Source organism: Patella vulgata, chromosome 3, assembly GCF_932274485.2.
Source record: "Patella vulgata chromosome 3, xgPatVulg1.2, whole genome shotgun sequence".
Lineage (NCBI taxonomy): Eukaryota > Metazoa > Mollusca > Gastropoda > Patellidae > Patella > Patella vulgata.
This window is the reverse complement of record NC_065881.2, coordinates 50450544-50477122: the sequence shown is the minus strand read 5'-3', so window position 1 is coordinate 50477122 and position 26579 is coordinate 50450544. Positions and strand designations below refer to the sequence as shown.

The window sequence follows — 26579 nt, the reverse complement described above, 5'->3', positions numbered from 1 at the left end:
TGATATTTAGCTTTTGGAGTACATGTATCCGGAAATATTTCAATAGCAAAACTATGAATATTTTTTCATAAACATGCCCATGATAATTTACACCCTGGGGTTAATTTCTACTTCAATAAGTAATTTTGTAACATTTACCTTTTGGAAATAGTTCCAATAGCAAAACTATGAATATTTTTTGTTGACGCGATTATAAAGGATTACTGTGAGAAACAACAAATTCTACTGACATAAGGACAGTGCCATCTTGGGCTTTCTCTATGAAGTGCTTATTTCATTGTTAACTGTTTAAACTGGCGCGACTATGCAGCACTTTTAATGCCACCATCATAAATTACTACATATTTTTCTTTCAACTTAAACCACCATGAAATACTTCCATTAACGAATTCCTGAATTGTTTGTACTGAAATCTTCGTGAACTGTTTTAACTTACGCCACCACTGGGCTGTCGCCATCATGGACTGCTTCTACTTAAGAATTTGTGAACATTTTATACTGACAACACTGCATGAGGCCGTCAAAACTGTTGTTACCAAGGATTTTTTTGTCCCCCGCCTTTCGAAGGAAGCAGGAGACTATTAAAACGGGTTCGCCCGTCTGTCTGTCCGTCCGTCCGTCCGTCTGCCTGTCTGTTTGAGCTAGAATGTTTAAACTTGGTGTAGGTGTTTATTAGGTCAATGCCTTGCTTAGGCTAAGCAGAGATAAGCAATTTGGTTGGTTGATGCTTTGGGACATGATAGCTTTAGTTCTAATTAAGTGAGAGTGATGAAACATGTGTATAGTTTCATTACATCACTACCTTGACTGAGTTCGATAATGAGCATCTTCTGCTCAGGGTAAGCAGAGCGATAAGCAATTTGATTGGCCGAGACTTTGGAACACAATAACTCTCCTTCTAATTGAGCTAGAATGCTCAAACTTGGTGTAGGCGTTTATTAGGTCTATACATTGATGTAATACTGCCGCCACTATGAAATACTTAACTGACGGCATAACGAAGTTCGTTCGTCTACAATAAGCCCACAATGAATTACTTTTAATTGACTCCAGAATGAACTCATTATACCGACTCCATGATGAGCTTTTCTACAAACTGCGTTATGGACTTTCCAGAAACCGGTATCATAAACCTTCTCCAGTGACAATATCATGAACTGCTGGTGCAGTCATGGATTTTTCTACTTTCATCATCACGAGCACGTTTCAATTACCTCACCAGAAACCTTTCTACTGACTCCATCATGAATTGTTTCAGTTAACAACACTAGGAACAATTCGACAAGATGAATACGCATGACATTAAAGAAGATTTCACCTATAATACTTTCTTACACCTCAATATTTTAAGCATACTGCCCTCGGAAATAAATATTTAAAAAAAAAGAATGAGCCATAATAGTGCATTAAACATACATTATGCAAGAGCTAAATCTGCCTATTGCAGATCTTTCTTTAGGCTTGAAATGTTATCTAAATTATTAATTATACATTAATTAACTTATCCAATCTGATTAAAATACAGATCTATATTTCGTCGTTTCGATGGCCTAAACTACATGAAGATCTGACCGGTTGTAGCGATAGGTCACTTCAGAGGTCATATGAGCGACTTTTGACCCGATGACGTCAGACATTTGATTAACCAATCAGCATTGATGTTACTAGTGGATTACCCACAGTTCCGTGCAAAACACGCCTAAAGCTTGCCGTTACAGACCGTTTCATTGGCTATTCCCTCGCATCATTCATAACACGTCAATGATAACCACTCCTCCAGATCCTAGTGTAGTAAAGACAAGTAAAACGAAATTTTGAACTAGAAAAACGAAACAAAATAGGACCTGTGTTTTAATCAGATTGTCACTTATCCAGACCATAATCAACTCTCGATGTCAACGCTAACCTGCGGTGTTTACTGGATTGGAATCCCATTTGCTGCTCCACGTTCATTCTTGATTTAATCATGAAATGGATAACCAAGACTATGTTTTTTATCGTACCGACTTTAGTAATGATGATCGACGCTAGGCCGAAAATTCAATCGCTAAAATCTCGGTTCAGATTGGATCAATTTTACTGAAAATTTCAGCAAATTCCTTTTGCATTATCTAGTTGTTAACTATTATAGTGAGAACTGTCAGCTCTTTATCTAATCTCCCATAATATATCTTTAACTAGCCTACACTTCATTTCAAACTCTAAACTCTTAACTTGATGGACAATCCATTATCCATATGAAGTGATGGATCATGCTTATACTCGGTTTATGGTTGACTAATACGGCCCGCTGTATTGGATGTTTGTCCACCATCTTGGATTACTGCCATTTTGGATTTTCCAATCATCACGTCCATATCAGAAATGAACTCAGCAATTCCCAAAACCTAATATAAAATCAGGACAGATGTGAATAGAAACCACGGTATTGGGTGATTTTTTTTTTAAAAAATGGGTATTTAATCTTGTTTGATGAAGTAAAGTTGCTAAGTGATGGAAAAAATTAGCAATTTAAAGTTGGTGGTTGTGGGGGTGGTAAAGATACTCGGCTGACATTGTCTGTCGATCTAACTAAATGATGTTCACTCATAACTCTCAATTTCTCTGTAAAGTAGAACACCAACCTGTTTTCACTCAGTACGTTTTGGTTCAGCAAGATCTATAGAATTAAAATGTGTTTTTCTCCTGACTTGGAGACCCCATACGATTTAATGGAAATGGCCAATTAATTGGCATTGGTCATCATAAGCCAATATAAGTCCCAGTAGACGAGTGAGAATTTAATTATCCATTTTATTAATCATAAACATATTCGTCAATTATTTTTAGTAACAATGATATATTTACTTCCTTAATCTTCTATACTTCCAATAAGTGTTAGAAACTAATACATCCCATCATTAATCAAGTCTCGCTGTGAATAAAACACGCACCTATAGTTCTTAATGTAAAACTCGTACCTTAATTATGAGCTAATCATGGCAAAACGATTGTAGAGAGTGATAATTAATTACAGATCGATCGATTGACGTGGAGATTTATTAGGGATTGTAGTTAGCACTTTCTATTTACACTTGCATAAGACATTATTTGTTCATAGATTGATAAAATCCCTACTCTATGTAGTGTCTATAAACAAGAATACGTACTATTTTGTATAAACAAAAAGAACCACTACTATCTATAAACAACACGGCCCATGAGTCTTAAGGATCGGCCTTTAATTTCGAAAATATGGCAATATCATGGACAATCTGTCTTACCCTGAAACCTGTGTGCAGTATTACCGTAAAACTTCTAAATGGTGCGATGTTTAAGAGCTAAATCGGCATATTGCAGGTCTTTATTTTGGCTTCAAATGTTACATAAAATATTATTTAGACATGTATTCGCATGAAAAGCATATAATCAACTCCCTAGACCAACGGATGGCCGAGATTTAAATGGATTAGAAAACCAGCGAGATCTTACAACTTAACCATAGTCTCCATTGTTAAGTACTGTGGCTACGCTCAGAATAAAGTAATTTGAATGAAATTTCCAATATATTCATTTTCATTGTCTATTTTTGAACTATTATAGCAGAGACCACCAGACCCGGTTTCACAAAACATTCTCAGACTTAAGTTAAACATACATTATGCAAGAGCTAAATCTGCCTATTGCAAGTCTTTCTTTAGGCCTGAAATGTTATATAAATTGTAAATTAGACATAACAATACAAGACCATAATCACCTCTCGATGGCATCGGATACTCGAGATTTTAACTAGATTAGAACGATTCGCCATTTAAAAATTAATTTAAAAATGGGAAAGAGAGCCTAAGTCTCAAATATACCAGTGCATACACCTTGTCAAAACTACAAACAGTGATAACGTGGCTCAGAATGAAGTAGTTTGAATGAAATTTTCAAAATTTTCATTTTACATTATCTATTTTTGAGCTATTATAGCAAGAATGGTCAGCTCTTTATCTAAATCTTACAGAATGTATCTTTAAAAATTTAATCAAAATTGATCGCCTTATTTTAAATAAAATATAGCTTTTTAAGAAACTTTTGTTGTTTTAATGTATCAAATACATCTATAAGAAACTATTTGTGTTTCTGGATCAAAGATATTTCTCATAAATAATGATTGCAAGTTGAGTAAATTTTAACCTAAGTATGAGAATGCTTTGTAAACTCGGGGTCAGCTCTTTATCTAAATATACATCTTTAACATTTATTTCGTGTATGGAAGAAGTTATTTAATTAATAAAATACTGTTATTTTATACACCAGCTTATCTGTCTATCCGTTCATAATTTTTGTAAACACTCTTTTAGTAAAATACTGCTATTTTATACTCCAGTTTATCTTTATATCCGTTCATAATTTTTGTAAACACCATGTAGGCCAGAGATTTCGAGATTTGTAATTACAATTTCAAACTTTCTGGGATTGTTCCGCTAGTTGTATGGAGGAACTTTATCGTGCGTCTATAGTTTGGGAGTTAATGCCCCTGTCACTGAAAGTTTACTTCGATCACAAAGCTGCTAATGGACGTGTATTCATTTCCTGGTAACACTATGTTCTTTTACGTCATGACATTTTCTTATCATTTATACTTCTTGAGACTTTTAAAACACCCCCCCCCCCCCAAAAAAAAACCAAAAAAAAAAACCCCAACAACATCAATTTAAGGAAAACACACTTTAGTTTTAGTGATCCGATAACCTGATAAATTATATATACTACTATATCACTGTTAGTTCTGTACAGCTAGCGATAATCAGGTCAACTTAGAGCTAGACAAAGTCGTAAAGGAAACCTACTTAGAATAAAATTAAATAAAAAAACCTTAAAGTCACTTAACAACCACTATATAGAGGATATTTGTCGTTTTAGAGTGAATAACATATTTTATTTCATCGAGAAGCAAGAAAACTTAAACGTTTTCTTGCTTACAGATGAAATAAAATATGTTATTCACGACAAAACGACAAATGTTCTATTTATTTTATGATTTTACAATCATTTTAGGTAAAAACAACTAGCCAGTGGAATAACACTTTTATTTCACTGATAAAACGCGGTATTCCACTACTGATCATAAAATAAACCTTATTATTTTTTAATCAAATATGGCGGATACTATATAAGGATAGATAAGAAAAACTAGCCTTGCTTTTTACGCGGTCGTCATCCTAATGTCAGGGCTTTACTTCTAAACAAAATTTAAGCAACACAACATATCCAGATCGAAAAAATCCCAAACATATCCCATCCGAACGACTAGACAGCTTGCCTAGCATTCGTCCTACACCACTGATAAGGGGACACCACGTCGGAAAATCCCGATGAACTTTCTCGGCCAATGCAGGGATCGAACACACGACCTCCAGGCTAGTAAGCCAGCGTCTTACTCACTTAGCCACAGTGGTTCCCAAAATTGTTTACGCAAATATAAACGAGTGGCATTGTAAAACTTATTAGAGTGATGCATTTTGATGTTATATAGACAGAAAGCATTAATTTATGATTATATATATATATATATATATATATATATTCCTTTTCTCTTTATTATTACATGCTGTAAAGTATGTCAATAATTATTCTTCGTTATTTACTTTTGTAATCCGTGTGGATCAACCAGTCATGTAATCATATTTAATCGTTGTCTCTTTTCAGTTATTATATTATGTGCATCACCCGATTCTATCAGAGAGATAATGATTAAAGCTCATGAGTTAAACTTTGATAATGGTGAATATGTCTTCTTCAATATCGATCTCTTCAGCAGGTAAGTTAGCACTTGGTTATTTCAGAGACGTAGACCTACTATTTTCGGGTTAGATCTAGATCCTATAAAAAGGTGGATCCCGTCTTGCTAGAATCTATTTGATTCAATTCAATTCCCATAGTCATCTGTGAAAATTAGCCATGTTTAAATTCATTAGGTATAGAAATATCGGGATGTACAAGTCTTTAAGGTGACTCTCGCGTAAAAGGGTAAATATAAGGTGATCCCAATCCCCACCCAAGTTAACACTCCTGAACTGCTAAACAAATATATCTTCAAATATCAAAAGAATCCCCCAAAGTCTTTCCTTTATGCAAAGTGTTATTTTAAATTACTTTCGTGATATAAATAAATGAAAGTTATAAATTTATAACCTGCGGACCAAATTGTGACCTAAATTAAAGATGGGTTACCAGAAAAGTATTTATCGGGTGGTTATTTCCAATAAAAGTATGGTAATTTTGGTATATATGGAAAGTAGAGATATCCAATCTTACTAGAAAAATACTGGATTCCCCGAAAAACACTCATGGAGCGTATACTGGACAAAAATGTAAGGGTTCCCCTAATCAACAGCCCGACGATTAGTAATTTCTGCACGCGAACATTGCGCGCTTGATGTACAAGTTGATAAACTTTATGAAGAGTTAGACGTACAACACTTTCTGGGAAAAAATGACGGAAAAAAACGCGGGTAGTGGATAATCCGAGAATTTAATTTGGATTTGATATTTTTAATAAATAGTAAGCGATTAAAGACAACATCGTCTTATGTATGCAATGAATTCTCCTCTGACTTCTAAGAGAGGTAAGTCACGTGACGTAAACATGACCTGGTTTGATCGATTTTTTATAGCAGGACATTCCTTCGCAATTACAATGTTTGAGAAGGATTTGAAGCAAAATTATGACCAATTAATTAGTTTGAATATGTTTTTAGTCCATATATACCATTAAATCACCCAGTTTGTACGCGGGAACCCATCTTTAACATTAAATTACCTAAATTTCAACAATATCACCCGATCGTTCTCTAAAGATATGAACTGATTTTCGTCAATGTAATTTTAAATCGATGGAGGTGAGGGAAGGAGGGGGGGGGGCACTTGGGTCTATAACTGTATGCAATTAATTGTCATTGTCAGACCCAATTTTTAACTAACAAATACGTTTCTATCTTAAGGTGTTTCAAACGCATACCCTTTATAGGTAAAGATTATGAGCCCACCAGATTTTATTTTGCTGGGCGACTTTCTAGTTTGCGCCGACAGGGACAATATAGACACATAAAATTGTTGATTTTCTACCTTGAATCTAAAAAACTTGCCCTGAAAGAGTCAACGACACCAAATGAATTTCGATAATGATCCTCTTAATGACTGATTGAACAGTTCCATTAAGTTGTGACCTGCAGAGCGTTTAAAAGATTTCGGTGGCATGCGACAATACTTCTGCGAATAATCTTTGGGCAAATCAATATGAGCTCTTCTGTGGGCTAGCGGAAGTATCCCATAAAGATCGAAACAAATGTAAAAAATCCTACCTACACAAATCCTGTTAAATGGTTGATATAATAATCCTTTCCCTGCATTACACTACCACCACTACCATACTATTCATCTCTATCTTAATATGACTTTATACACCCACATTTCCGTTCCGGAGCTACGCTCCTCGCTATTTTTACCGAACACGTTTTGATAGCGATATAGGCTACATCTTTAAGGTATAAAGTATTATCATCCAATTTTTACAGGATTATAAGCTGGTTGTCATTTTGTTTCGAAACACAGCTGCTGTGAGGGTGTATATCCAAGCTTTTTGTGTCAGTCTTGGATATAGATAGGGCGAATGAAATGTCTAAAGCAACTTATATACGTAGACCTGGGTCACATATCTGCAATATAAATTATAATCTTAAAAAAAAGTGCCTTTATTCGAAGAGACGAGTCAGAAAACATAATTATAAGAGTTCCTATTTCCTTAATCAGCGTCCACATTTTCATTTGGTATGTTATTTCATTAGAAAATACAATACATGATTATCAATTATCTCACTTCCGGATTGTAGTCTTTGAATAATGGCGTTGATTGAAAATGAAAATAACTGATGCATTTAATTATCAATCTGATTAAAATAGAATCGAAACTTGTTTCATATTGTTTGTCTTCGATGGCCGCCACTGTGACAAAAATAAAATGAGAGCGAAATAAGATCTTTAATTGCATGCGATTTCCTTGCTATTTAATGACCTCCCACCGCAATTCTACTGTTCCTGGATCGAATTCCGGCGTGTACCGACACAAACCTTCTGTATCCTCGAAGTCCAGTTTTTACGTATCAGCGGTAGTGCCTGCAAGATAACCCATGTACACATTGGCGTGCATACATAAAAAGAATCCTTGCCAGTTGGAATTTAGCAAAGAAAAAGCGAAACGTCACTGCCATGCAATGTGAACGTGACCAAAGAAAACCATTAAGCTTAAGTAAGTTTCAAAATGACCCTGTTAACGATTCGAGAATTTTATGATGGGATCGCCAATTTTGTAGAATTTATTCAAATCAGTACTCAATGAAAATATAGGGAACAGACATGTTTTAAAATCGATTTCTGTAATCTATTATTTATTTCTTTAAATTGTTAAATTCCCGGCGCTTTGTTGGGATCCGTAAGCAATGTAGGTGGATATTTGCCGCAGACAGCCGAACTGGATAATTCAACCTGATTATCAGAGGAGTCTTGAGAAAACTCTTATAGCTACGCCATTTAACAAGTAAATCTACACACTATAGAACATACACTTATGTCGGCAAGTAATTTCTCAACAACGTGTTCAATATTGACTTTAACCTCTAGCAAGATGTCCGAATCGCGACTGATTAAGTGAATCGGAATAAACACTGTGAAATATTTATATTAAACGCGATGATATATCATCTTTGACTAACGCATCTATAGCCACATGAACGGACTTTAAAATGGCTTAATGACAAATTGAGCAATATTTCAGTCGTTGGTGTTAATAAGTAATCGCGGCAATTTATTTCCCGTCCTAGAAGGGTTTAGTAATATTAAAACGCCGAGAAATAAATATATAAAGCCGACAGAAGGATTTTTTTTTTTTGCTTTTCAGAGTTGATTGATTGAAATGTTGTTAGATAGACTTGTAGTACCTTTCGATTAGATATGATTTAGAGACTGCTTAATGGGACTTTTTAATGGGGTGATTGGTTTCAGTGTTAAATATAGACCGAAAACTTATCGATTAGTTTGGACTGAAACATATTATATCTTGATATATTGTCTCTAATTAAGGTGTGTGAAAATAGAAAATCCTATATACTAATTAAATAAATCCCTGAAATTCCGATTAGATAAATAACAACTGCGTCATTGATATGGTCATTTCTCTGAGTCGATAAGTAAATTATTGAATGGGGTGAATTGTCCGTGTAACTTATATTATCTATGCGATTGGACAGATAAACTTGTTTCATAACCGTATTATGTTAAAACTAATCATGTTTAATTACAATACAAAACTAGAAACTAGATGATATAGATATTGGAATAGGAAATTAATACATTAACATAAAATATGTTATTTACTTTAGCTGTTAATCATAACTGAAGCATGAAATTAGTTGTTTTAACATATTTGCAAATTGTTGTTACTAATAATTTTAGCACGAAGTTAGCTGTTACTAATAACTATATTATGAAAAGTTTTTCTTAGTTTGCTTCTGTCATATCGACAGTGCAGCAATACTATATACCGGAAAACGCCGGAAAACAACCGGAAAACACCATTTATACTGAATACCGGAAAACACCGGAAAAACACTAAATACCGGAAAACACATTAAATACCGGAAAATACCCTAAATAGGTAACCTGGAGACTGGCACACTAAATAGGTAACCGGGAGCCTGGTCCTCTGTGTGCCTGGGTTAGGGTTAGGGTTGGGGTTAGTTTCCGGTTTATAGTATAGCCCTTCTCCGGGTTACCTATTTAGGGTGTTTTCCGGTATTTAGTGTGTTTTCCGGTATTTAGTGTTTTTCCGGTGTTTTCCGGTATTCAGTATAACATGGTGTTTTTCATTGGTTTTCCGGTGTTTTCCGGTTGTTTTCCGGTGAATTCCGGTATATAGTATAGTCCTCAACAGTGTATGGATCTAAAACAATTGATTTGATGGAAAGGGTACCTCTTTATCTTCATTATAAAAAACTAACTAAATATAGATTGATCCCTACTCTATTAAAAAGATTGTTTTTAAATTCTACAGTCAGCCATTTTCTGTTTATTCTTTTCAAATTTAAGTGACAATGACAAAGTTAGAAAGAACCCCCTAAACTAGCTCCATAGACAATCTGGCAGACTCGTCAAGCTGCTTTACCGTGCAGTACTAAATACAGCACGAGAAGTCTAACTAAATGCACCACCTCAAAAGAGACATTACATTAAGAGTCGGTTGTCGTAAGAAAACCATTTGGTCGTAATTTTTACCTATCTAGTTTTAAAGAAAATGACACATAACACAATCTGATCAGTACCCCCATAGAAATCTTAGAAAATTTGATTGAAAATGAACGAGGAATAGAAAACATTTTGATTTGATGAATTTGTAAAAAGGTCATAAAATGAAGAACGGATCTCGACGTAGAATTAATGAATCGTAAAAAAATAAATGATAGGATTTCTTAAAGATACAGGATGGGAGATTAGATAAAGAGCTGGCAGATCTCACTATAATAGGTAAAACTAGTTAATGTAATTAGAATTTGCTGAAAATTTCAGTCAAATTGATCCACTCTGAACCGAGAATTTAGCGATTGAATTTTCGGCCTAGCCTCGATCATCATTACTATAGTCGGTACGATAAAAAAACATAGTCTCGATTATCAATTCCTTGATTTAATCATGAATGAAAGTTTAACAGCAAGTCTGATCCTAATCCAGTAAATATCGCAGACTACCGATGACACCGAGAGTTGATTATGGCCTGGATTAGTTAATTAATGTCAAATTTATAATTTAGATAACATTTCAGGCCTAAAGAAAGACCTGCAATAGATAGATTTAGCTCTTGCATAATGTATGTGTAAGTTAAGATGAAAGGTCGAGAATTTTCTCTGTATAATTTTGTTTTTTTAAAATCACATGAAAAGTACGATTTTTGTTCAAAAACAAAACAAAACAAAATGTGTAAATACAAGCAAAACGTGATAAACAGACATGTTTTCTACTCTAAAAATGTCAGCGGATACTTTTCTTGAAAATACCCCGTCCAAGAGCAAACAAGCGTAATCAGAAACAACATTTGCATGAAATTAGTGATTCTCTGGCGTGGGATTTAATGAATAAATTAATGATTCGTCGAATGAATAAAATGAATGAATCTGTATTTGTAGTAAAAATGCTAGTGAACGGCCTTGGCACAGAGAGAATGAACCACCAGAAAAGAATCAAGCTGCACGTAAGGCGTACGAATCCCTCATGACAGTCACATTGCGTAAACCCACATCGCCAGAATACAAGAAATTCTCAGAGGAGGTGAAAAGAAGGGCCGGAGAAATGTATGAGAACTTTACATACGGGGAAGAAGAGGTAATGTTGCTAATAATCACTGGCAATGACTGGGGAATGGATTGATGTATCCTCCTATGGCACAATTCTAGCGCCAGTAGTAGAAAACACGGAATTCATTAGCAGTTTAAGAAGTAATGAAATACAAAGATTCCATTCATGCTACGAAGGCGGATAGGTATCAACTTTATGCACGGTATTCCCGCAGCAATGTTTTTGATAGATGCATTGATCGCCACTGGCACTATACCAAGGGTAGATAATTTCAAAATTTTTGACGTAGTAGAAACAGATGATAACACACCTTAAGTTGCAAATCACTGCTTCAGCAAAACATCGAAGTCTTTGATAATTTCAAAACTAATGAACAACAAACATTGCTACCAATATAGTAAGTAGAACAAATCATAGCACCCCTTTGCAATTCACTCCTACAACAATACCTTACAAACATTTCCGCCTATCTAGGTAGTACAGCTGGTAGTATTTATCAGATGGTAGTTCAAAGCTAATCAAGATTTTTAATCATTGACGGTAGTGCATATACATATTAATGGTTCTTCTACGGATTTTTATTTTCCTTTATGACTGGAAGCACAAAAGCCATTAATTAGTAAATGACTTATACCAGGAAAGTTTTTGTTTCACAACAATAGCGTGACTCCATATTGATGTTCAGTCCATGCATTTATTTGAGTCTCGGGAGTATACTATATTTTTATCTTGTTTGTTATTTTGATTTCAGGTGAACAGTTTTGTTGGAGCGTTTCATGACGCTGTGATATTATATGCAATAGCATTAAATGAAACATTAGAAGCAAATGGTTCCATATCAGATGGTAAAGCTATTACAGACAGAATGTGGAATAGAACATTCGATGGTAAGTACAATTAATCACAATTTTCACAGAACTTACGATGCTGTCTATTTTTTTTGATTAAGATTGATTATATCAAGTTGTATTCAATTATTTCTTGAGTTATCTCCCGTGATGATTGTACATGAGGAAACATCGCTCCAGAAATTACTCTGAGTGAACCAATGCTAAAGATGCATTATGTAAGAGCTAAATCGGCCTGTTGCAAAAGCTAATGAAATAAAACTGGGTTTAACGTCTTACTATTTGTAACACTACAGATAACAGAAGATCAGCATAATTGATAAGACCTTTAGACATAATTCGGGAGGAGCTCTTTTCCAAGTCTGGCTTATATAGGGAAAATGGGACAAGAGTGATCATCATATATGGTATTGTTTATTTATCAGATTATGGTATCTGTAACTGCACTGCGTATTTCCTTTGAAGTCATGAAGTTCTGCCGAGTATTATACACAGATCATGTGTAGCTTGTTACACAACCCGTGTTAAGAGTAATTCGGTATTTCGCTTCAATGCAATTTAAAGATATTACAACGGTTTTATTTACATAAATGAAACAAAGCCGTTGATGATGATTTGTAGTACTATGCAGTGCTAGGCGTCGCTGGTCAAATGTAGAGAGCCACTAAGCAAAAAACTCCCCACATCCAACGTGTGACACATACTCTCTTCTACTACATATTTTAATAGCCTTGTGATCGTCTGGTATTGTCTCTGGATATATTTGTAATTGTCTTCTTTTCGCTAGGACTCACGTTGTGTATATTCTTCTTACTATCTCAGTAGTTAAGACGTTTGTCTTACCAGCAATAACAGTGCAACAGTTTGTTTCTATATTTTTATGTTAAGCACTGGATACATAGGTTACAAGCATAGGCTACACCATAATACTTAAAATTAACATCTTTCTCTCAACCCCACAATTTTTTAGAGCGACTTTACTGGCGGTTACATCATATGGGTTTACTACGACTTAACGGGGCATTCTGAATCCAGATGGCGTCTCTTTAACCTCAACAGTATCTCGCTCTCAATGCACGTCTCCTCTGTAAGAATTTAGCGGCTGTCTGTCGAAAGACCCGTGTTCTGATCGTTTTCTACCCTTGGGTTCGTTCGTTCGTTTCTGGTGTTTTACGTCCACTTCCACCTAAGGTGATATCGTAGACAAGTACCCTTGGGGTTTAGCTCCCAATTATATAATTGCTCAAATATGACGTAATTTATTATAATCATTGGTTACTAAGCCAAATGATGCAATATGAATTTTCCTAACACGAGTGATCTGGTGATATTTTGTTTTTTCACACAGAAACGGCTGAAAAGAATGATAGTTTAAACCCGATTTTATTTAAAACAAATTATAGTATATCAGCATAATAGTCATGCGTACTCTGTATGTCTTTTTGTATCTTACGCAAAGGCAATTCAATACCACAAGCATGTTTACCTAAACTTCGATTAATTTTTACACAGATTAAATAAATGATATTTACGAACGATGGAATTTATGGAGCCGAATCGTTGCCATATTAAGAGAAAATATCATGGTTAAAATTGCCATATTAAGAGAAAATATCATGGTTAAAATTGCAAAATTATCATAGTCAAAATGGTAAACATGGCCATTTTCGAGATTTTTCACATGTAAAAATCATATAACACTTAATACATTTTACCATAAAACAAAATTGCTCGACAAAAGATAAACTAAAAATCTAGTTTTGTTTTTTCCCTCTCTACTTTTCGCCTTTGCAAATTCACTGTAAATTTTTCATCTTTGCATTTTCAACTATCAGATTTTCTCCATTGCATTTTCGACTGTCACAATTTCTCCAATCTAACTGACCATATAAGGAAAGGGGCGTGTTTCCGAGTTCTCACCTGTTTTTATCGTCTGGACTAAGATTAATGCTTCCTGATAGGCACTATGGGCACACGACGTCATAAATCTACGTTGATATAAGCGGCTGATGCATTTGGAGTTCTTCGGAGAGAATAGTAAGAGCAGGAGGACCGCATCACTAATAAACAATTACACAATTACACAATACAAACCCATTGACACGACACACAATATTCAAACAATAAGCATGTCAAATCAAGTGAATGGATCCGGCGTATATAAAACGATATTTAACGTAATATGTTATTTGTAGGTAATTGTTTAGTTGTAGGTACCATAGACTTAGAGGAGTACTTTATTTGAAGTACTACGCCAACATCAAAAGATAACGTCACATACTGGTTACCGGATACTTGTTTTAAAAAAAAAATCCGCTTTGCAAAAGTATAAAATGCTAATGATTAAAATTAAATAACTATTAGTAACATGTTACCACCCGACCGTCAATAATATAGGTTTCTTTTTTAAACTCTTGAGTCTTGTCGGAAAGTTACATATAGGCCTAATTAGGCCCGCCTTGTATTTGAATTAATACAACTTTTGTTTCTAGTTGTATTTTAATTAATATAACTTTTGTTTCTAGTTTCGCATTATTTAACTCCCACATTACAGATCTTTATCAACTAAATATTGTAACTGTTCTTGTGGAATAAATAACTTTGGCGGATTAACTCTGCCCTATTTATCTTGTTTGCAATTTATTACATCGTCTAATAACTGTAAAGCTTTTTTTTAAATTGATTAAGGCAGCCAGGCACCTCTTTTGTAGTTTCACCTTTTTTCAGATATAACGCCAGAAATTCGCTCACATCTATGTCGATGTGCTGTCAAAGATCAGGTCTATTAAGACAATGGAGCCGACCTCAAAGTTCGATCGATGATGTAACTCATTAAACAAAAAGTGGTTCAACATGACAATGAATTTATTTCATTTCTCAAAAAAAAAAAAAATAAAAAAATAAAAATAAAATCGGACAATTCTTAAGAATAACCCAATTGAGTAGTAATTTTAGCCGAGACGATAAATACTGATGTCTTATGACCTCAACTTCGGCTGTACCCGGAACCACACCCTCTGTCCGTTCGATTGGAGAAATTTTAGTGGTGGAAATTACAATGGAGAAATTCTGATAGTTGAAAAATGCAAAGATGAAAAAGTTAGAGTGAATTTGCAAAGGCGAAAAGTAGAAAGTGAAAAAACATAACTAGATTTTTTTGGTTTGTTTTGATACTAATATAGTGATTTTGTGTTATGTGATATTTAAAAGTGAAAAATCTCGAAAATGACCATTTTTACCATTTTGACTATGATAATTTGTCAATTTTAACTACTATATTTTCTCTTAATATGGCAACGATTCGGCTCCATAGGAATTAATTCCTATAAAATAGGTTTAATTTTTTGAGTGTATGTTAACATGCATTCTGGATTTTCAAGTACCTGTCTCAAGTTCGGAAATGTGTTTTAACGATAAACGTTACTGCGAAGACACGTCTTGTCATGGTCACACTAACCCTTCCTGGAAATTGATTATTTGACAAATCTCTATTGCAATTCTATTTCAATATCCAGAAACATGAATCAACCCAATATGCATCAGTCTTGCCTGATTTAATTGGACACCCAGTGACCGAATAACAATTTATCCGACGCCCAGTAGTCTAAAAACATTATTAAGAAAGTTGCTGGTCATACGTATGTCCAATATGTATTCTCAGTGAGATCTACTTGTGTTTTAAATTTTTGAATTTATTGAAGGAATTCCATGTACCATATATCAAAATGTAAAATATTATACAGATGCAACTTCACAGTGTAGTTTGTTTCAAAGTATTCATTTAGCATGTATTTTGCATTAGCTAAATCTGCTGTTGAAGGCCTTTCTATATGCCTGAAATGTTATCTAAATTATTAATTGGACATTAATTAACTTATCGAGACCATAATCACCACTCGATGCCATCGTTAGTCTGCAATATTTAGTGGATCTGAATACATTTTGTGATAATTTAACGTAAAAATGGATAATCGAGACTTTGTTTATAATCATACCAACGTTTGTAATGACGATAGAGGCTAGCCTAAAATTGAATAGCTAATATCTCGGTTCAAAGTGAAGTTATTTGACTAAAATATTCTGATTTCATTATCTATTTTTTAAAACTATTAAAGAGAGAACTGCCAGCTTTTTTTTTATCTAATCTTACCTATTGCCCCATTTAAGGGAAGAACATCAATGAATTACTTCACCAAACAAAACCCGTCATCAGGCGATTAATAGTACCTTAAGAAAATATAACACGTTGCACAATGGTACGGAATACAAGTTACCTAGACGTTTATATCTGGCGATGTTTCAAGGATGATTCGGTCCACTTTACCAATTTGTTAAAATATATTTAGATATAATGAATAAAATACAACTCATTTAATAGCTCATTAATTTTACACGGGATTATATTTATAGAGAATATACCGAATAATACGGTCTCATTTACCGTCAGGTTCAGATAAGTTCTGTGTTAGTACAACGATTTTTTGAAATAATAGACAATCATAATTTTTGGATACGATACGAGAGAAATAGGTTCCTAGTGAATTAATATTTACTGTAACTGGAAGAGATGTCGAACGTGCTTATAAAACGATTAAGTCAGACTTCTGCTACTAAATACCAGATAAAATCAGAAAGTCATTAGATTAATCCTACTAAATTTCATTCCAATAACAATGGCGGAAGAATAGGCGCCATTGACTGACGTTGGTTGATTAGGACAACTTCTGTATGACACTAAATGTTTGTGGTATTTCACGTTATTTACATAATGTTGGAACGTGTAGCCATAACAAAATCTGCTATGATGTAATGTACGCCTTCGTGATATTGACTTTATGTCCAGTACGACGTCCAGTCGTCTGTAACATGTTAAACAACAGAAACCGTTTTAACTGTTCAAGGGCCTACTGAAATGAACTGGATCCTGATAACACACCTTGATTAATGTGTCCCGTTAGATTATTTATTTGTACGCACCTATCCTTTTGATTTCAGGAATAACTGGCACTGTAAGTATTGATGCCAATGGAGACAGAAACGCAGACTATTCACTTTTAGACTTGAATCCAAAGACCGATAAATTCGAGGTATGATCCCCAAACTTCTTAGTTTTTGCCATGACTCCGTTTAATCATATGTTCACCAATCGTTTTTAGCGCCTGTTATTGGGCTTTAATTGGAAAATAAGCACTTTTTGATTCGGTACATGTACATTTTATTTTCATAAATTTTGTAAGACCACTGTACAGTCCTGTAAAATAATTCTAACATGTTATTGCTGCATGTATAAAGTCAATTATGACATTCTTGAACGTGACTCTACTCTGATCTCTTCAGTTGTGTATTACGTGAAAATGACGCCATGATGGGTAAAAAAAATATTACGATATTAACGATTGCCGTTGTAAAATGCAGAAAAAATTTGTTGGGCTTCCATGTCGATAATATCAGGAATTCGTTAAATAAAAACATGTCACACATAATCCTAAATATATTGACTTGCATGAACTCCATCTTTTTCTGGGATTGAATATTTTATTCGTCTGTTAACTTGTTTTGTTTTCGCTTTGTTTTTAGCGTCTGTCTGTCTCCGGGTGTCATGGCAGAGATAAATACAAATCAATATATTAATGAATAATTTTGATAGATCTGCGTACCAAAGTGTCCTAAATCGGACAGATTGTTCGTTTTATTAATGCGTTCTGTTGTCTTTAAAACAGATGGAAGATAGCGAACGCTTTGGTGTGAAGTTCCTTTTGTTTTAAGGAATATTCCCGCTGGTGATTTAATATAAATCTCTTACTTTCGAGTAACAAGAACTTGATCTAGATGAAAGGGAAAGTAAAATAAATATGTAGATTAAACAGTACAGATCTTGATCGTGTGGGTTATTCTATTTCAATTGTTAATGGATTCTTCATTTGAGGCGCAAATATTTTTGCGATGACTCAATTCACGGTAGAGAAATTTTTGACAAAATATCCCATCAGAGAATATTTTACATGCCGGTATAGAACAATTTATCTTGTTAAGAAATTTACTTCTCGTTTGTTTTTCCAAGACTGTTTCATCTAAGTTAAAGGCAGAACGTTGTTTAATAGCTCGGAAAGATTTTCCTACGCGTCATCAATATTTTTTTTTTGTGTGTTTGTAACATTTATAGCCTACATGTTTTATGTCATCGTAAACAATTTTCTATAAGTGGGTGTATATAATAATATGATGTTTTAATTTAAAAAAAAACAATTTTAAGATTAGTTTATGATTTTGAGGGCGGATACATTTTCAGAAGGCAGTCGCCTGTTTCCAGTCTAATTAAAATTAGATATTTATTTTTCTATGGTTATTTTGAAAAGTGCGTTCTGGTCCTATATACTACATCTGTTTTTAATATACCCATTTGTGACATCTTTTCGATGCCTTAAAGGGCCTCTAAGTCTAATGGTTATAATCTGGTCCGGCAAAATATAATCGAATACCTAGTTTAATTTTGTGTCGACCTGACGTTACCCCACCCCTCGCTCTTTCTCCCCCACCCCACCATCGTCTTATCGTGTTATCAAGGATTATCTAAACTATTAAAACTACATAATAATCTGTCTTGGGAATCAGCATTGTAACGTTTACAGTTCCATGTATATCTTTTCCGCAACTGGATCTCCTTGATTGAAAAAAGGAAAACAAACAATTTAATTAACTTTTCAGGTAGTTGCCAATTACTATGGTAATAAAAAACGCTACGAACCGGTAGATGGAAAGGCGATTCATTGGGCCGGAGGTCGGAGTGGTCCCCCTACAGATAAACCAAAATGTGGGTTCGATGGCTCTAAATGTCCACCAGATGGTTAGTGCTTGTCGTTTTTATATAGAACATAATGCTAGACAGAGAATCCATCCCAAATAAAGTTCAGTGAATACAATTTTGTTTGATAGACACTTCCATCCATTTCCACGAGAACCGTGCAAATATCTGCGCGATTATTATTCAAAGAAATGAAAACGACCAGTTTAAATATGTTGCTAAGCTCTACAGCAAAATGTTTCATAAAAGCAAGGAAAATGATAAGCAATCATCGACTTGGTTCCAAAAGAAACAGGGTACCAGCTAATAGGTAACTGACCCGGTCTCGCCCTAACTCCATGCCCAAAGAACCGTTCCAAAACGGGTACCAAGTCAAACCGCGACACTGGTTAGAAAGATCTTCCTGATTTTGCAAGACTGGTTCGTGGAGACGAGCTGTAATGGTGTACACATTGATACGTGAGTAACATAACACTTAAATGGGATTTAAAGAAGAATAAGTAGAAAATCCCTCGTCCTGTTTAACCAAATGTCAGTCTCAAAATATTCTAACTAATATACTGACTAGACGTTAAACTCAATATCTTTCTACAAACACAACGAAGAACCTGGAACCTGGATCTTCTTTACGAAAACATCATATTCATCAGATGTTTATTTATATGTACAACAATAATATATATTTCATTACATGTTTATTTACAGAACCTTTTCCTGAATATGTGATTGTTATCATCGTTCTGGGATCTGTATTAGTCGTGGTACTAATAGTAACTATCTTTGTTTATAGGTACATTTTAATTTGTATTTTTGTTTTATTGCGCATGTAACAAAATATATAGCATTATATGCATTAACTATAAGTAGTGACGAGTGTTGTGTAAGGGACAGTCATTGTCAGTTCTATATCACTTATATTAGTATTAATATAAAGGGGTGGGTATGCTTGTTCTTTCTGAAACATCTGATAAAACTTATCGGGTGAGGAGATCACACAGCTTTACTTAAAGAAAAAATAAGAATGACGAGTATATTTAATACTGGAAACATTAGTGTAAACAGGCACCATCAGCTGGGAAAGATTGGAGGGGAGCTGTTTGGAGCGGGGGTAGTAGATTGGGGGTGCGAGGAAAGGCTAACTATCAGTGTTATTACAAAATAATAAATGGACCGAACAAAACTAATTTTTTCTGAACCAGTTATAAAATCATTTGTCACTTCTCAGAAATTGGAATAACATTACCCGGGAATATGTCTGGTTAAATCCTTGTAGATATCCGGCTAAACCCTCTAACCTAAATTACAGCTTTAGCTATTGCAATCAGAAAACGCTTGAAGCCAATATGCCACAAGACATTGTCTTAAAGTTGTAAATAAACGGATTAGAGTTTAGACGTTATCAAATATTTCAATACTATATCTCAGTCGAGATTGAAAGTTGTCGGTGTCTTTATAGGATTCACTTCGATTCCAATTTAGGTACAAATTTTTCACAATATTACAGATTTTCTGCCACTCGTTTCTTTTGGCAGCGATTCCCGAAACTCTAGACTAATTTCTTGATCTACTAAATTGAAAAAAAAAACCCAAAAAATCTTTGTATTATTCTTTTCAGACACATAAAACTAGAAGCAGAATTAGCGGAAATGAATTGGAGAGTGAAGTATGAAGATATCATGTTCGGAGCTCCTACCAAAAATCGGAAATTGGAAAATTGTGAAAGCCGAGTGAGCTTAGATCGAGTAAGGTTACTTTTTATTAATAATGAAATATGTCTCTAGAAATTAAATCTCCCAATTCATTAAGAAATGAATATAATAATGATCTTTCGTATAGACGTTGTTATTAAGTACATTTTTCATTTGATCACTGATTGATCCGGATTAATAAGATTTTTTGGGGGTAAGCGTATGGGTCAGTCGTCCCGGGAGCAAGTGTGATGGACACAAATGTTCCGCTTGTCTTTGGCCTATTATACCCGTTAAATAATATTTATGCCCCCCACCCCCCACCCCCTCACAGCCCTTTGTTCTCAGATCCCCATTTCTGCTCCAATATAAGTGAAAACATTTAGATATGATAGATTCGGACGCGGAGGTTGGTTGGGGTGCGATCATTCGGGAAGATACTACCTCCTATTTCATTTTGTGTAGTTAGTGGGAAAACACTTCCAAAAGACACTACTTGAAATCTCAAGAGAGACGCTCAGGACAAGGCCTTGAATGTTCAAAAATACATTTCGCGGTATGTTTTTAAGTACTAGAATAATTTCGACTACCAGTCGGAATCAAACCCCAATTTCTAACCCTGCTCATGCACTTACATGGCACAATTATTCTGTAAGTTGCAGGTTAATAGGAACTGTCCTAATGAACTGTATGTTTTGTCCATGGCTGTAAATAAGATAAAACTAGATTAACGGGCACAGCTACCACAATAGAGAAAAATAACCGTGCCAGAATTGAGAATCCATTTTTATACGTCCACATTCATGATCTTGGAACTTGGCATATTTATTCCTTATAATGTAAGGATAGCAACTATTTATTTTGGTGCATGTCTCGAGCCCCAGGGGTGTGCTACCACACCCACATTTTTGTTAGTTTTTATCGGTAAATACTCTACAGGTTGCAATAATTAACAGATTTTGTTCAAATTCAGCATATCAAGCATTTCAATAACAGGGTGGTACCTATTTATATTGTTCCATATCCAACCCCCAGGGGCAGAGCCACAACCATTTTTTGTATTTATCGTCTACCGGCTGCAATTCTGAATGGATCATCTTGGAACTTTGCTTATGTATTCCTCCACCGTAATGACAGCAACTATTTATTTTGGTGCATGGCCCGACCCTTGGGACAGTGTCACACCCACTTTTTTTGTTAATATTTTGTCTGTAAATTTGGCAAAACAAACCCAACGCCTAACCTTCTTTGCCTCTTGTCATACTACAGCCATTTCATATTCCATTCTCTTCATTTTAAAAAGTACCATATCAATCAAAGCAGGAATGTGGATGTATATTGCAGCATTAGCGATGCTCTTGTTTAACTTACCGCCCTTGCTTCCTGTCAACCAGGCCAAGAATTGTAATGGAAAGTTTAATTAGTAAATACCAATGTTTTACTAATTAAATGTGCCCATGATGAACTACCTGTAAAGGTTAGCGTCATGAGTGATAGATGTCACTGTACATCCAATTTACCATAGCCTAAGTTCTCTCCCAGTTGTAATGTATAAGAACGATACATGTATATATTGTTCGTCCTCTATTAACTCTGTCTGGTGGTATTTTAATAGAATTTATTCCATAGAGTTTTAAAGCTCACAGAAAAGTCACTTTGGTTTGTAGACGAGGGATTACGTAGTTGCTTACTTTTGTAAAGACTATGTAATATAGAAGCACTTTATGCACCGAAATAAATTTAAATAAATGCCATCCGAGAATACGCGGGGTTTTGTTTATTCCTAACTAAACGATAACATCAATAGAAACTGTAGTTGAGACAACTTAAAATGATTGTTCATCCCTAGTTTTGGGAGTTGATGTTGAGTGGTAGAGATGTTGCACTGGTGTACTTAAAACACTAACTCGACTCAAAAGGAATTGCTTTCTTCTAGATCACAATGTAATTAAGACTGAAAAATGACACCGAGTTCAATTAATGTTGAGATGTAACACCGATGTACTGTTGTTATTCTCTAAATAAAACTTGTGTTTATTAAAAAATTCAAATAAATGTATTTTTCAATTTTATTCATAAAACAATCAAATTAAAAACTCACCCTATTGATGCCTTGGTTTTGAGTTTCCATTTTAAGGTTTTTGTGTTGAGTGAGTTCTAGGGTAATGCATATTTAGCTATATGCACACGTGTGAGTTAATATCGTGGTTAGAAAGTAGCCCAATTTGAAAGAAGTGTTAAGATCCCATGTGTAAACCTTGAATACCTCAAGTCAACTTCACATCAACTCAGTTTTTCTCAATCTAACTGAAATATAAAAAATCCCACACATTGTCGGATCATTGACCATCTACTTTGCGGATCCATCCTAGACAAATTTAAGACACCCCTGCTTAAATTAATTTATGAATTGTTTTACAGTGCAGCGAAGCTGCATCAATTAATACAATGGTAATGCATCTTGATAATGGTAATAAACAACTTTTTACAAAGACAGGGTATTACAAGGTTCGTATTCAAAGGCTGTTCACTAAATGAAATTCTCATATTGTCAAAATGGTTACCCTCTCAATAATTCATGGCGATCTTTACAGGTTAGAAACACATCAAGGCAGGTTGTTAACATATATTTATTAGACTATTTTAATATAAATATTGTTGTTATTATGTACACAATAGTATAGAAAAAAAATCATGAAGACTTGAAATATTTAGCTTAGTTGTTTTACAGAATAAATATGGCGATGTGATACGTTTAGTAAGAATAATTTTTGGGCGAATTATTTTTTCAATAAAAGTACTTTTGATTGTGTATTGTTTTGAACCCCACATCTTAACTTTTTTGCGGACTTAAAGTGACTTATATAAAGCACTCTTATCAACTGGGTGTAGAAATGATTTTAATTGTTTCCTATAACTTCACTCCCCTATATTTGTGGTATACTATTTCTGTTATAGGGTGCAATTAACGCCATCAAACCAATAGAAAAACAACATATCACCATCCATAAACCATTATTACTGGAAGTAAAACAGGTAATAGTAGTCTTCACGTTATGTCAGTCAAAAATAACTAATAAACTGCTGTCACTCTCTTCGGAAAGTATGAAATGTGTCATTTAGTTTACGATAGAAATAGTTGTAGTCCTAAAGGTTCTTCTAGACTCCACGCCCGTTAACGTCTTTTGTAACCGTTATGGGCAGTTTCTGATACTAAGTGTTTTTTTCAGTGGGAAGCTGTATTATCATATTCTTAAAATGTTCAGCATTATTAGTATGTACATGAAAACTGCGAAACAGAGATACCTCATTAAGCTTCGCATTTAGGATAAAGAGTTGATTACGACTTGAAAAGAAAAAAAATAATTCTACGGGATATCAGTTCCCTGCAGTTTTAAAAGAATAATCAAATATTGCCTAGCATCATTAATGAGTTGTGCTTTGTAACATTTGCGTTATCTCATTGACATTAAGATATTGTGGATTCATTAGGAAACGAATCTCTTTAACAACTTTCTTTTATTTTACTAGATAAAAGATCTGCAGAATGATCATTTGGTAAGGTTTGTAGGGGCGTGTATAGATCCACCACATTGTTGTATACTAACAGAATATTGTCCTAAGGGAAGTCTACAGGTAAATGTATTACACAGCTCTAAATGTGCATACTAATAGAAATACACGGTATTTTAACTAATATACATTTGATAAGAATTCATTTGGTTAGAGAATTCCTAATCCAATTTCATTAACAGGATTGGTGTAAATAGTCTACCCTGTAGACCCTAATATGCATTTGATACAAACGCATTTAATTAGAGAATTCATTCACTAATTTCCTTAATGTTTTTTTCATGACCCAGTGCTTCCTTGCTTTTATAATCGAGATGCAGATAGTTTTCTGATAATACTAGTGATGATATTTTATCTTCAGGATGTTCTTGAGAATGACCAAATCAAACTTGATTGGATGTTCAGATATTCAATTATGCAAGATATCGTTAGAGTAAGTCAGTTTGTTTATTAGCGGTTTCATTTCCTGTATTTAACAACTAGTCAGGGTACACGATCAGTTTATCCTAACTCTAATCCTTGGTTTTATTTTAGACTATAAGCAATTTAAAAGTCTGTCAGTGTTGCCAACTTAGTCAAATGTAGCCATAATACAAATATTGACCCAACTTACTAGTATATCTTTGCACCAATTGTCATTTGATATCTTAACAAGGGCACAGTTTATATAAGAATCAAAGTTCATAAAAATAAAATAATTAAATGAAATTCCTAAAAGATCAACACAACTTAAATTAAATAGAATTAAAGAGTTATTTACATATTGATTTATATAATGAAAACAAAAAATGCAAGCTAGATTGTCATAGCCCCAATTTTAGGATACAAATCAAATATGATTGATAGCAATACAGTCGCGTTAATATGACGGCCTGGAATCAACAGACACAAAGTAAATTTCAAATGACTTGCGGTGTGATTGAACTATTTGAATATTTTATGGACCCACCTTGAGTACTGTTAATGTTACACGATCTTGTATTATTTTAAACTCTCTTTAATATGAATTTTGTTTCCAGGGAATGGCGTATCTTCATAGTACAGATACTCACAGTCATGGTAATTTAAAAAGTACAAACTGCGTTGTTGACAGTCGATTCGTAGTTAAAATAACTGATTTTGGATTACATAGCATGAGAGAATCAGATAATGACATGCATGAAGAAACATACGCCTTTTATAAAAGTATGTATTTTTTAGAGTCACTATATATATAATTTTTAAAAATAGAATGTACCTTTAAAATTCCTAATAATATTGTTTGAGAGTTGAAATCTACAGTTATAAAACGAATAATGCAAAGAAAGGTATGTGATTACTCTAAAAGAGAAATGATTTATACACATGTATAGCTTACAGTATCATTTTGATAATTTCAGGTCAATTATGGACAGCACCTGAATTATTGAGAATGCACAATAGACCACCAGCAGGTTCTCCTAAAGGAGATGTTTATAGTTTTGCTGTGATATGTCAAGAGATTGTTTATAGAAAAGGTGTATTCTATCTGCAAAATATAGAAATAGAACCACAAGGTAGCCATTTTTCACAACGCCTGATTTATTGTATTTGCAAATGAATAAAGTATAAAAAAAAAATTCCCTAATGTTCCATATGCAACTTCTTTATCTGATTCTAATTGAAATGTCCTAATTTACAAATAGCATGACATGACGAAAGATCATGCTAATGGAATGGGTTTTAACCTCCAACTGTTATGCTCCTACTGAACTAATGAACACGTGGGGGGGGGGCTAAAAAACAGTGATTGTATACCATATAAATTGTTGTACATGTATGTGTTTACGACAGCCTATATCGGTGACCCCCCACCCCCACCCCCAACACACACACACACACACACACACACACACACACACACGCTGATTAGTAGGTCGTCGTGAAATATACCAAAATATACCAAACCTTCTTATATGAGAGAGAGAAATGGGGTTCAACGTCCACTCGACACAAAATAGGTCATTTCGGGACTAACGTATGGTTCAATTTCATTTCAAAAATTCACTTGCGTGTAAGGATCTTTAGCAGTGGGAAGAAACCGGAGGACCCGGGGAATCTAAACCCCGCCAGTTGACCCAATGACAGACCTTATGATACAGCGCGCACGCGCTACCACACCCCCCCCCTCTCATAATATGACCATTAATTTATATTCTTATGTACTAAACGCAACCTTAATAGGTGATTAAAATTCTTTGAAACGCAGCATTGTTGATAAATTAAGAATCACGAGTCTGAAATCCCGTTATGTTACTTTTTTCAATTAATCTCTTTGGT

General features: G+C 34.3%; 1 protein-coding gene across 2 annotated transcripts in view; it reads left to right on the top strand.

The window, feature by feature from the left end:
• The window catches only part of LOC126815553 (atrial natriuretic peptide receptor 1), a 145678-nt gene that overhangs the window by 106160 nt on the left and 12939 nt on the right, over positions 1-26579 (top strand). For both annotated transcript variants that reach the window (XM_056099768.1, XM_056099767.1), the window contains 13 exons: positions 5677-5788; positions 11202-11397; positions 12122-12257; positions 17214-17305; positions 18924-19062; positions 19726-19810; positions 20636-20762; positions 23130-23216; positions 23667-23744; positions 24240-24344; positions 24643-24714; positions 25301-25466; positions 25661-25816. In XM_056099768.1, coding sequence (XP_055955743.1) covers positions 5677-5788; positions 11202-11397; positions 12122-12257; positions 17214-17305; positions 18924-19062; positions 19726-19810; positions 20636-20762; positions 23130-23216; positions 23667-23744; positions 24240-24344; positions 24643-24714; positions 25301-25466; positions 25661-25816 — 1551 coding nt within the window. The remainder of the gene's footprint in view (positions 1-5676; positions 5789-11201; positions 11398-12121; positions 12258-17213; positions 17306-18923; positions 19063-19725; positions 19811-20635; positions 20763-23129; positions 23217-23666; positions 23745-24239; positions 24345-24642; positions 24715-25300; positions 25467-25660; positions 25817-26579) is intronic.